The sequence below is a fragment of the Procambarus clarkii genome, chromosome 71 (assembly GCF_040958095.1).
Source record: "Procambarus clarkii isolate CNS0578487 chromosome 71, FALCON_Pclarkii_2.0, whole genome shotgun sequence".
In the NCBI taxonomy this organism is placed as follows: domain Eukaryota; kingdom Metazoa; phylum Arthropoda; class Malacostraca; order Decapoda; family Cambaridae; genus Procambarus; species Procambarus clarkii.
Window position 1 is genome coordinate 19,034,396 of NC_091220.1, and position 12,993 is coordinate 19,047,388.

At 37.8% G+C, this 12,993-nt stretch overlaps 1 protein-coding gene across 3 annotated transcripts in view; it reads left to right on the forward strand.

The window, feature by feature from the left end:
• Zdhhc8 (zinc finger DHHC-type containing 8) overlaps window positions 1-5,363 on the forward strand; it is a 46,630-nt gene extending 41,267 nt beyond the window's left edge. For all 3 annotated transcript variants that reach the window (XM_069312200.1, XM_045726381.2, XM_045726382.2), the window contains one exon: window positions 465-5,363. In XM_069312200.1, coding sequence (XP_069168301.1) covers window positions 465-1,605 — 1,141 coding nt within the window. In that variant the 3' untranslated portion in view covers window positions 1,606-5,363. The remainder of the gene's footprint in view (window positions 1-464) is intronic.
• Window positions 5,364-12,993: the final 7,630 nt, after the last annotated feature.

A 12,993-nucleotide genomic window follows, 5' to 3' on the forward strand; every position in this document is an offset into this window, starting at 1 on the left:
CATTCAAAGGTAAGTGCTGGTCCAGCCACACTGTAGGAAGATTCACAAAGCCTTAGAACCCTTATCTTTGCCTATCAGGAACCATTACCATAATCTGGCTCAAAAGAACTACAGTACCTGTATAGTACTGTATTAAAAGCATTAGCATCATGATCATAAACTAAAACAAAAATTAAACTTTGTCAGTATGTAATCCATTCTTATTTGTATATTCATTTGATAGAATAAAATAAGTTCGAAAATTTGAAAAAGTTGCCAGAAATGTAGGTAGTCTTCAACACATTAACCCCAGTTTAAATATAAATATATATGCTTTCTTCTCCATCAGAATACTTTTATCAGTATAGATATGAAATTTAACAAATTCCATTGGTTTTGTTGTTCACACCCTTCTCTAATACTCCTACTTGATCTTTATCATTGTGCTATCTAAGTACAAATAGTAATTCATCGTTTTATTACAGAGGACTAGATGGACGATCGCGATCTACCACACCAGATCCACTTTCCCCAGAACGGCCCATTCAAACCTCCCCACCAGCGCCAGGAGGACCACGTACAGGGCCTTCTAGCCCCAGTGGACAAGTATATCAAGGTGTTCCAGGTTCTCCTACGTTGCATCACCGTATGAAGCAGCTGGGTGGAGTTCCAACACCACTGGCCATGTCCTCTCCGCTACGTCGTTCAAATCCAAGCACGCCTACTCAACCTCGCCGCCCTGATTTCATTGGCATTGGAAGTGATGGAGGTAGAGGACCACCACAGTATTATCCTCAGTACTCTTATGAACCGCCTCATACCGCTCACTCTAATGGCTCGCCCCAGAGACGCTACATGTCTGAATCGGAATTAATGAGACAGCCATCAGAACCAAATGCTTCATATCCACGTACAACTACAATGTTTGACAATATTCAGGAGCTAGCTGGATCTCCTCAACATGGCCAGTACACATGGAGGGATCAGTCGCCTCCACAGTACTGTCAAGGTGGACCAAATGACCCTGGAACAGCTTATCAATCCTGTGGATCCCAAGAATACCGGTCAAATCCTACAAGTCCAACACAAACCTGTCCTGCACCTCATTATTATCATCTCATACATCACACCCAAGTAGCTGGTGTTCATAGTGGACATTACCCACCCACACACCAAGCCACCTATACTCATCATATGGGACACCAGCCACACCAAGGGTATCCACCTCAGCAACAAATGAATGTTGGGCGCCGCAACTCTGGTCCAAGTTATGTTGGTCCACAGTCGCCTCAAATAAGACGGAAGAACTATGGAGGTGGTTTAGCAACTCCTCCAACCCCAACAGAAGGTAGTAGACCAAGTCCTGGTCAAAAACGACCTGTGTCTTTTGTTAGGTCTTTAGATATGATGGATAGCATAGAAATGTCTTCACGAGGTCCTGCTCATATTCAAGGTCCACATGGGGCACCTCACGATTCCCACCACGGAGTGATTCATACTCAACGTGGGTCACTTGGAGGAGCCCTGAGCCCTACTCACACCCCTAAACCCGACCACCGATTAGCTACTCCGCAAGATCTTGACCGGCGTTCTGCATATGACATGAATTATGAGATTAGTGTGTGAAGAACTCATCCTGCTGCAAACACCCAGCAAGTGGGAGCTTGAGTGTTTTTTATGTGTTTGTATGTGTGTGTGTGCGTGCGCGAGTGTCTGACCATGACAAGTGGGTCAGCAGCAGGGTGTTTGTGGTGTCAAGGTGGTGACATGACATTGTGTCAAGGTGGTGACATGACATTGTGCCAAGTGTAAGCATCCACCTGGAACATTTTTATAGTAATGGGTGTGATGATTGCCCACTAATCCGAAAATTGGGCACTCCTTGCCAAGTGTGCACCTATGCTAGTCACAAATATTTGTTTCCTTTTAAAAGCCATGACTTGAAAAATGGAGCCTGAAGAGTGTTTTATAGTGCAGCTGGGGCATTCACAGACAGGACATGCCATTGTGGTAATTCAATATCAGTTGCTAATGGCTGCCATTATGGTAGTGTTAGTAGACAATTTGTTGCCCCAAATGTCCTCATTTTGATTGGATTTTGGAAATATATATATATATATATATATATATATATATATATATATATATATATATATATATATATATATATACATAGTTATATATATACATATACATTATTATTATTTTTTTAGAAGGAGTCATTTTTGTAGAAATGTATTACTAAATATGTCAGTAAGGGTTATTCAATAATTCTATAAAAATTCTACGTTATTTCATATTTCTTCCATCACTTGGAAAGGAAGTAAATTTTTCACCTCTGCAAAATATATTTTACATATTTTATGGGCCTGATGCATTTTGCACAGGTACGATTTAGTGTGCTCGGAGGCAGAGGGAAAGTGAATATCAAAAAAAAAAAAAAAAAAAAAGACAAATGAAGCACAAAATATATTTTCCGTGCAGGTATGGTTCTTGCCTTTTTACTGGTGTTGTAGATGAGGTGTAAACCGAATGTTCTCTCTTGCTAGTGTTGACGGCAGGGAACATCAAGGTGTGAGCAGGCCGTTAATAACGGAAGGATTATGTTTAATGTAAAGGACTTCTGCTACGTCTCTTCTATTCTTGATAGATTCCCCGACAATAAGAAACAAGTCATAGCAGATGCATTTTACATCAAACTGTTTCAATTGCCATCTCTTTCTTACCTTTCCCGACATCATGAGGCACTTTTCCCACCCTGTGCCGATACTTGATGGCTCAATGATCATTAGGTGTGCAAGTTCCACAGTTTAGAAGAAATTTCAGTTTTAAGGAATTCTTAAGGGGATAACCTATCCACCATTATCCCAATATGGTAGGCGTGATGTTACTCGAGCAGAGTTTCCTGTGCTTGAGGAGCCAGGGCATGGACACCTCCGTGCCTGAGGAGCGAGGGCATGGACACCTCCATGCCTGAGGAGCCAGGGGATGGACACCGGGAACCCGATATGACACCTCGCTGTTTCCCTGTCTGTCAGTGCAGCAGGACGTGCTATGGCTTGCTCCTGAATATTTGCAGAAATTTACAGACATGCAAACCAAACACGTTGAGCCTAGATACACACAGAAATCACAATTGCGTGATGCATCAAATGAACAAATCCACAAGGGCCGTGACGAGGATTCGAACCTGCGTCCGAGAGCTCAGTCGATTAAGGCAGCGTCTGGGATGCTCTCGGACGCAGGTTCGAATCCTCGTCACGGCCCTTGTGGATTTGTTCATTTGAGCCTAGATAGAGTGCCGAGGACCTCTGGGAAGATGCGAGGAGAAACCTAGTGAACCTTTGCAAGGTGTATTATGTCGATTAGTCAAAAACAGCAGAAGTAGAGTTGTAGCTTGACATTGGCTAATGCTCTGGGACCATGTTTGAATTCAAAATGTAGCTATGTAGTACTATTCAGTGCGGAGAGTTTTGTAGAACTGCTCCACAGCCTACTACTGCTATAATCTGCATAATAATGAGGACAGTCCCGACTTGAAGAAGTCGAAAGGTTAGAACAGTGAAGTGAGGTGATCATTAAATAAACAATCTGTGACATTCTTAGTGAAGGACAATGCAATAAGTAGTGAAGTGTTAAGTCTGTAATTCTTATAGAGGAATTTTGTGGCAGCAAGTCTGGGCAGTGCAGTGACCCAGTAACAAATCAACTTAAGTGTAGCACAGTCAGTTGGCAGTGATATTCACGTTAAGATGGTGGTCTCAGTATAGAGCAGCCGCTAGATGCCAGTGAAATGGGTAGTGTTAGCAAGGTGGAAGAGCAACAAAGTCTGCAATGACATGGTATTGCAGGAGGGCCTTGGGGGTCCCAAGTTCACACGCAAGTTACTTACACTTTTCGGCAGGTAGATTGGTTACTGGAATGTAACTCGTGTGGTGAGGCAGCAACAGATCCACCATGTTACCTCCCACTGTCCCCCCATATTATCCAGTCACCCAGAAAAAGGAATGTTGGAGTCTTTGGTCCAGCTGAGGATACATGGGCAAAGAGCCAAGATTACGGTCAAGAAGTGCAAGAGGAAATGGTGAACCCATTCTATCAAGTACCAGAGGGAGTCGCAGGCCGCAGTTTCTGGCTGCTTGCATGCTAAAAGGATTCTGGGAGTTGGCTGATCCTCGTCAGCACCATTATCATAGCTAAGTAACTTCCCTCCCTTGAGTTAGTTTCATTTTGAGGAACAATATTAGACTATTCTTGTACACATTTTGACTGCGCTAATGATTCTGTGATTTATTTTATCAGTGTGATTTCATATGAAAGTAATCAGGTTTAGTGGAATTAAAATTAATTGCTATAGCCAAGTGATGGCTTTATTCTGTACTTCAGTTTGAGCCCTCACTAATTATGAGGTGACAGTTACTGTAAATATAGAATTATTCATAATTGTCTCAGTAACTTGTTTCAAGTTGATGCTTAGATTATTAGTTTTATAACACTTTAAGAAATTGTATACAGTAAAGTAAACGCTTGTGTTTAAAGGGACCACGTGCGGCCAGTTTCTAATTTTGACAAGTCTAGTGCAGCTACGGAGTAATATTTATTTTATTTTCATTAAATGTCATTTTTATATGCTGCATTTGTATCGCCTTCACTCTGTTTATTTACTGATGTCCAATTCTTATACTGAATCTTAACTGATACACACTGGGGCATAAGTGTGTGGGAGAGGCTAAGCTGGAGAAAGTGTCTACACCAAACAACAGCCAAGATTCCAGGGAGCTGTATACCCGAGGTGGTGCTACTGATGTGCGAGAACAACTGAGATCCTGAATGAATTTAACGGTATGCGGGGTATCCTAGTCTCCCCAGTTATTCGGCATCTGCACCAGGTGCAGAGTTGGGAGATATATACAATGGGCACTGGGTTGGTTGAACTCTGTACTCTATCTGTAATGTTAAGGGTGATGCCCTGAAAAGGAGGCTATGGGCTGGAGTCTTCTTAGACCGCCTCATTCTACTCTTACCACCCTCTGGGAATTGCAAGTGTGATTAACAGTCTTAAGGGGAGCTGCCAAGTACATGTGCCGGTGATTGATGTGGGGAGGGGGGAACCGTAGAACAAAACACATTCGGTACAATCTTACATAAACACAAACAAATGAGAATGGCCAGTTTTACATCCCTCCTACCACCCAATTAACCAATGAAAACGTAGGACCAGATTACCCAGTCATATTAATAGGGTAACCACCTCTCATCACACCATTTGGCAAATAACTGTTGTGTTTGTTCTTTTTTTAGTTGCTTTCCTTCTGCCTCTGAGGATGATAAATTGTTACTGACTGAAATGATGTATGAGACCCATTAAAAGTATAGAAACTTTAGCGAGAGAATTTTTCAACATCCTTCGTAAGTGAAGAAGCCTGAGAAATAAAGTATAAAGATGATTCATCCTTTAATCATCGATATAACCTTTTTGGTCATATTTAATAAGAAATCTACACAAAATGACTGCTTTTAAAATAAATAACTATGTGGGTATATGTGTATGTATGTATGTATGTGTGTATATATATAATATATATATATATATATATATATATATATATATATATATATATATATATATATATATATATATATATATATATATATATATATATATATATATATATATATATATATATATATATATATAAAATAATTGTGTGTGTGCATATATAATTATAAAATTGAATTGAATTGGGCATTTCTTTAGCATTTTCATATAGACCAAAATTGCTATCCTTGGTAAGAAAATATGGGTTTAGAATTGTCTTAAACTTTAAAAGAAAAACCATTGCCATGTGTTTTACAGTTGATAAAGCTATTGAGCTGGGTTGGCTTTTCATCACACACACACACGTACACTCTCACTCACATTCACACACTCACACTCACATACACTCACATACACTCACATACACTCACATACGTACACGTACACTCACATTCACTCACATACACTCACTGTGGCCCCAGTGAACCATCCACCATACCTTACGAGCCTTGTAATGACTTGCCGTGCCTCCAGTGCCCGTATATTGTCTTTTTTTTTTCTTTTTTTTAAGATGAAGCCAAGCCCTCAAGCCATGGGCCATACAAGAGCAGCCCCTCCAGCACATTCTTTAGTTATTCCACCAGCATCTTACATTCCTGTTCTGTGTACATTTCAGGTATTTATGTATGTACTGCCCTCCCAGGTATGTCTCTAGGGCGTTACTGGAGAATTGCCCAAGTGGTTCGGTTTACCCAGCTCATTCTTCCAACCTCTGTAGATCTTGTGAAAAGCTTGCGTCCTCTCACACTAGATGTATTCTCGTATATAAGTGGCATCCATTTTTGGTAATGGATGCTGTCTACTTATTCATAGATAATGTTTGTGTGTGACTAGCAAGGTTTTCAGTGTTGAGGTGATTGGCAGTGTGATGAGTAGACATGATCACTTGAGAAATTCTTCATTAGAAATCAAAGCTCTTGTATATGTGCCAGCTTTAGTTTTTATTGTTATATTATACCTATGTCATTAATTTTGTTATGATCCTGAGAACCTTAACAGTTAATACACACGATGATTGTAATATATTAAACTCGATTTTTTATGAATATTCCAATTCAATCAGCCACTGCATATTAAAATACAGTACAGTAATAAAATAGTTGTGAGGTCTTTTGGGTCAATAGCCTACATGTAACTTGAATTGTTATTGCTCACAAAAATTCAGCTATATCACTTATGAGGTGACTTTTGTAACAATATATTTTTATTTTAAGTTATTTCATACTTTGTAATTTTAAATATAGGTTATTAGTATGTTCTAAAAGGAATAATAACTAGATTTGAATGATCCGATGATTTGGCCAGTGTGTCTTCCCGTTACGTTACTGGCACTTTGCCGCAAGAGCTTCATGTTTGTGGAATGTAAGGTGAGTGTTTAGACTACTGTAGAGATGTTTAGTGCAGCTCAAAACTTCTCGAGATTTTCTGAATATCATGCGATTGAATGACTTTAATACTTTTGAGAAAGGTGATATTGGTAAATCAAACTCAGACAGCATACTGCCTATTCTTTTGGAAATTTAAGAATAATTCAGTCTTTAAGAATGCAAAAATTTTCATAAGACTTTAGCCCATAATAATCCTATTGAATAAAAAGATGTATTGTCATTGTGTAAGAATAGATATGGACGATCAGGAAATGTGACTTTTGTTGTGGTAAATTCATCCAGAGTGCTATCAATTTCAGGGGTTAATTATGTGCATTGCGGATGCATTTTTGTTAATAATAATTTGACTTTAGAGACACAGAGAGAGGGGGAAAGATGAGTGAATGAGAGGCATAGAGTGCTATCAATTTCAGGGGTTAATTATGTGCATTGCGGATGCATTTTTGTTAATAATAATTTGGCTTTAGAGACATAGGGAGAGGGAGAAGATGAGTGAGTGAGAGGCATGATGTCCTGACGGAGGAATCTGTGGCAGAAGAATCCCCGAGGTGTGGCAAGGTGTTTGTCTTCAGTTACTATGAAAACATTTTACATTTGGAAGCATTATTATTGTGTTAGTTGATCTGTCAGATTCTACTGGATTTTTGGCATTACATTTAGAACACAAAATGTCTGATGTTTGAACCATATTACTTTTTTTTTTTTTAAAACCAAGTCTTGATATTTTTAATGTTAATTTTTGTGTACTTATTCAATGCAGTATTTGATTTTAGATTTGATTGACATTTGATACATAAGATCCAATTTGAGGCCCATGTTAAGTGCATTTAATGGTTTAGCAATAATGTTTAGCATTAGCTAAACCATTAATTAATAGCTTAATGGTTTAGCTAATGGTTTAGCAATAATGCAATGGATTATAATTCAAGGTTTAAATAGAAAATTGTACTGACAAATAATATTTTTTCAACGTAAAAAATGAAATACAGTACAGTACATGCGTGTGTTAGTACTGTACATGCATAATTGGTACACTTATGGATGTGTGCACATCATGTACACATAAATATAATATATAATTGTGCTTTTCCCTGCACATGCATCATATGCAGACAAATGAATTTATTTACTCTGGTTTAGAAAACAAAAAAAAATATCACCTCAAATTTGGATCCATCTTGTGATAGCCTTCTCTTATTGTAGGTAAATTTGTGCATGGAATTGACCAGTTTTTCATAAGGTATATTTTTTGTGTTGTCACTAATGTGTAATTGAGTACCATAGGTGATTTTAACAATTTTAGAGAACTTCCATTCTGTGGTATAGCAAAATGAAAAAAAACCACCCTGATGTGTGCTTCAATACATGTAGATTTTTATCTTGAAATGCATTTACCCATATTTGTTAAACAAATTTGTATCAAATGTATAATTGACAGTTTTGTCTGTTACAGATGTAGCTTTATTACATCAGGTATTTAAAGAGTGTGTTAGATGTGCATGTGCTCACCCGAGACTGTGGGCGGCCCGGTAGTACTGAAGATGCGAGATCATTTTGACAGGTTTTAAAATAAAGGTACATTTGCTAGATATCTTTGGCTATTAAATCGTTCTCAAGTGTATATAACAAAAAATTAATTTAACAAGAAAGAGGATTATTTTGTAGGCCAAGTGGGAGGCATAAATATTGTTATTGGTGTTGGACAAAGGAGAGAAATGTTGAAAATTCCAGAAAATTTTGGTAATGACAACCAGTGATCAGGGACAACAGGTCAAGGGTATGAATAATGGCCTAGCGGTGATATTTTTGGCTTGTTAAATGGACAACAGATGTATTTTTTACCAGATATCAATGGATTAGGATGTACATTAAGTTTCAGATGGGTTCTAGATGGGGACGATCATACTATTTTACAATAATTTTTAAAGAGAAATCCCTGGGTTGTGTGCATGTGCGATGTCATGTTGCAAAAGGAATTCACAGTTTAATGTCATTATTAAGCATTATAAGAAGTGGACATTGTTAACAATCCTCTTATTGTTTGTAACAAGCAGTAACAATAACTGAAATGGAGCAGACGTTTTGGTGATGTTCATTGATGTTTATATTGCCAGATGGATTTATTCTAGTTTAGCTGGAAATCCTTAACTCTACATTAGTAGCACCAAACACCACCAAACCTGAAGTATCCCTGACACTCACCCTTGGTCCTTAGCGTCTATTTGTACAGCCCATTTTCTATGGTATTTCATCCCCATGCTTCCATATTGGTCATTTCCTACTTCCTTATTTTCCCCTCCCTTGACCTCAAATATCTTTTTATTTGATAAGTCTTTTATGATAATTATTTTTTATGATTATCGATTTATTTCTATACTCGTGTTTTATTACGTGTTAGGTCAACCAGCTAATTCTTGGAACAATGAGTCAACTGGGTTACGACTCTTTGCATCTGTATGCAAGAGATGTACAGCACTCAAAATTGAAGTGGTTCGTTGTCGGTGTTCTCTGGGGGTTCATACGCAACATATGACTACTGCTTACAAGTAATTCTTCAAATTCTTTGCATTTTAGACCTCATATAAATACATTGATGCCAATCATAAACACTTGAATTTTACAAGTGTGTTTGGGCAGTGCTATTAGAATACAAGTACACAGTAAGTTAAATACTTACGTGTGTACGTTTAATTATTTAAACTCGTCAAATTTTGAACTGCTATAGGTTATAGTAGACATGAGTTGCAATATATAGGAACACTTGTTTCTTGTCATTTATGTTTTCAGGATAACCTCCACAAAAGTTAACAGTATCCAAGATGAACACCTTTGTCATATATTTGTGGAATGAATGTACCGTATCTTAATTTAATGTGTATTAGTTAGTTGTCTGCTTTTTAATATTTTAATCAAAACTCTATTTCCAGAATAAGGACTTGCATTTTTGTTGTTCAGTCATTCACTTTTAAGGATAGTATTTTTGTAATTAATGATCAATTACTATCAACTTTATTCCGGTGTGCGAGTGCGTGCATGTACTAAAAAATAATTTATCTAGTATAAACGAGGAAAGTATTTAATTTTTTTTTTTTACAAAGTGCTAAGTGCTATTTGTTATATAATTTGATTTTCAATTGAATTCTAATGTATTTTAAAAAATTATATAATTTTCTAATGCCAAATGCATCTTTATATTTCATAGAGATGCTTTGGGAAATTTTATCCAAATTTTTCTGATTTTAAAATAACTCAAATTCATGGAGTATAATCTCCCCCCCCCCCCCACCTCCCTCCCCATCTGTCAGGGTTAACTCGTTTATTCACTTATTCTTGAAGAGTATAATAACTTGCCTTCTTCCTCACTTGCCAGTGGTGAGGTGTTATCACATACTTCCTCCTGATGTTATTCATAACTTGAGTACCAAACTGGCTTGACCTCATCATATTACATTCTCTCATGTCCTTGGAGTGACCCCTCATAGTTTCATAAACCCCCTACTGCAGCCTCTATTAATTTACCCCTTTACTTCATAATCAATCTACAGTAACTCACTTCATCATCATTTCATTGCATCATGGCATGGTTGGCTCATTTCCCATCAATTTCCTTAATATTTCATCTGCTCGAATCATATTTCTGCTGTACTTCATATCCATATGTCCGATTGTGTCATTCACATCCTCATATTTTACTGTAATTACTTTTTCTACATTTATCATTCGAAGTTTTTTCATTCTTTTCCAAACTTGCCAGTGTGTGCCGTAGTGTGTCTTTGAACCTTACAGCGCATACTGTCGAACACAACAAACATCCCTCAGTAACTTGGTGCAGTACTGCCAACTATCCTTCTCAAAATACCCAATCTCTTGTATCACTTGTGTCTAGAATTTACCCTTAAAATTCAGTCTACTGTTGTGTTTTATTCAATTTGATAACTTCATTTAGTAGTTGGTACACCTCTCCGTGTGGCCACTGCCGATCCATAAATTCCTGTGCTTCATTTGTTGTGCCTAGCTGATAGGGTATTGGGGCTGTGGTGACAATGGCCCCTTGTTTCCTTGAAGATAGTTTTCAACTTAAATTTTATTTTAATTTATTGTAGTTGCCATACGTTCTTGTAACTTCCTGTCCTCTGCACAGATTCATTCATTTGAGACTGCTGCAGGCTTATTATCTCATCATATTAGAGTTATCAAAGTTTTTCTATTTTTATTCACTTTTATTTTGTTCATTGACATGCGGTTACTTTTTCTTTTTTTCTCTCAACCCTTGGACACTTACTTGTGCATCTTCTCCCATTCTTTATCTTCTCTTTACCTTTTCTCAAGCATAATTGCTACTCAACCTCTGTCTAAGTGCTGACTTTAGTGTCTTCTGATATATATTTGCTGCACATTTCTCTTATCTTGTTTTTTTTTCAATATTCCTGCTCGTTTGGTCATCCTGAACCCTCTACCTACTGTTCCTCTTCCTGCTTCCCTTAACCTATTTATCCTTTGAATCCCATTTCTCCCCTTCACACTTTTTTTCACCTTTCCCTCATTTACTCTTCTCTATTTATCTTTTCCCTTCTCTTGCCCTTTACATCCCACATTTTTCCTTATCCCTCCTCAAAGGTACACAAATACCTACACACAGTATGTGTACACACACACACACACACACACACACACACACACACACACACACACACACACACACACACACACACACACACACACACACACACACACACACACACAGGCTCCTTCACAACTTTAGCTTTTTTATCGCCTGCTCTGTACATAAGAGGCTGCTTGTCGATCTCCCCATAGTCATTTGTATAAAGAATTTACAAATTAAAGAGAAAATATGTACATACAAAATTTGTTTTCTTAACTTTCATGAGTTTTGTGGTAGTCATTAAAACAGGAATGTGGGGAAGAGGGTTGTGTGTGTGAGAGGGTGCATAAGGGTGCAGGGAGTCCTCGAAGGAGGTGAAGGTGTAGAAATAAGATGGTATGCGAGAGCACTGGAAATATGCTGAGAGAAGGGAATGTGTGAAGTGTATGGAATAATCTTGGAGGTTGCTGGGAGTGTGTAAAACATGGGAGTATGAGGGTGCTGGGAATGTGTAAAACATGGGAGTATGAGGTTGCTGGGAATGTAGAGAAAAATGTGAGTGTTAAGGTAACAGGAATATGAGAATATGTTGAAAAAAGTAAATATATTGATGCAGACTCATGAGTGGATGACCAATATATGAAGGAAATGTATGAAGATTTGCAGAGTATGGGAGATGTGTGTTGAGGTAACCAGTGGATCATTTGAAAAACGCTGAGGCTCATGAGTGGATGCCCTGGATGAGGCTATTCACATACGAGCGAGGAACTACAAAAATATTACAAAGGTCTTTGAACTTGTACAAAAATCCTGTACATACCAAAAAGGAAATAGACAGGAAGATCAGATGACTGACCCAGTCGATAAGAAAGATGTGTGCAAAGTAAATTCATTCCGTGAATTAAGAAATACTTAGAACTGTCACCCCCATTAGACAGATGCAGGTTCAGTGCTTAGAGGTTCATAGTGAGAAGTGGCAAGGGAGTCCTGTGGGAAACTATACGTAGAGCACTAATCACTTGAGTAAAGTACAGGAAGCCCGATGATTAGACCACTAATTTCTTGAGTAAAGTACAGGAAGCCCGATGATTAGACAACTAATTTCTTGAGTAAAGTAAAGTACAGGAAGCCCAGTGTTTAGACCACTAATGCAGTCTAAACATGCAGACTGTTTTTTTCTTGTAATATGCCTACTTAAAAAAAGGATCAGGATCAAATTGTTGTGGATCCCATTACACTGGACTGTAAAAACATGATAAAGTTGATGCCCTTATTTACACTACATTAAAGTTGATGCTCTTATTTACACTACATTAAAGTTGATGCCCTTATTTACACTACATTAAAGTTGATGCCCTTATTTACACTACATTAAAGTTGATGCCATTGTTAAACTTGCAGTCAATGAAGGTAATGGTGAACAG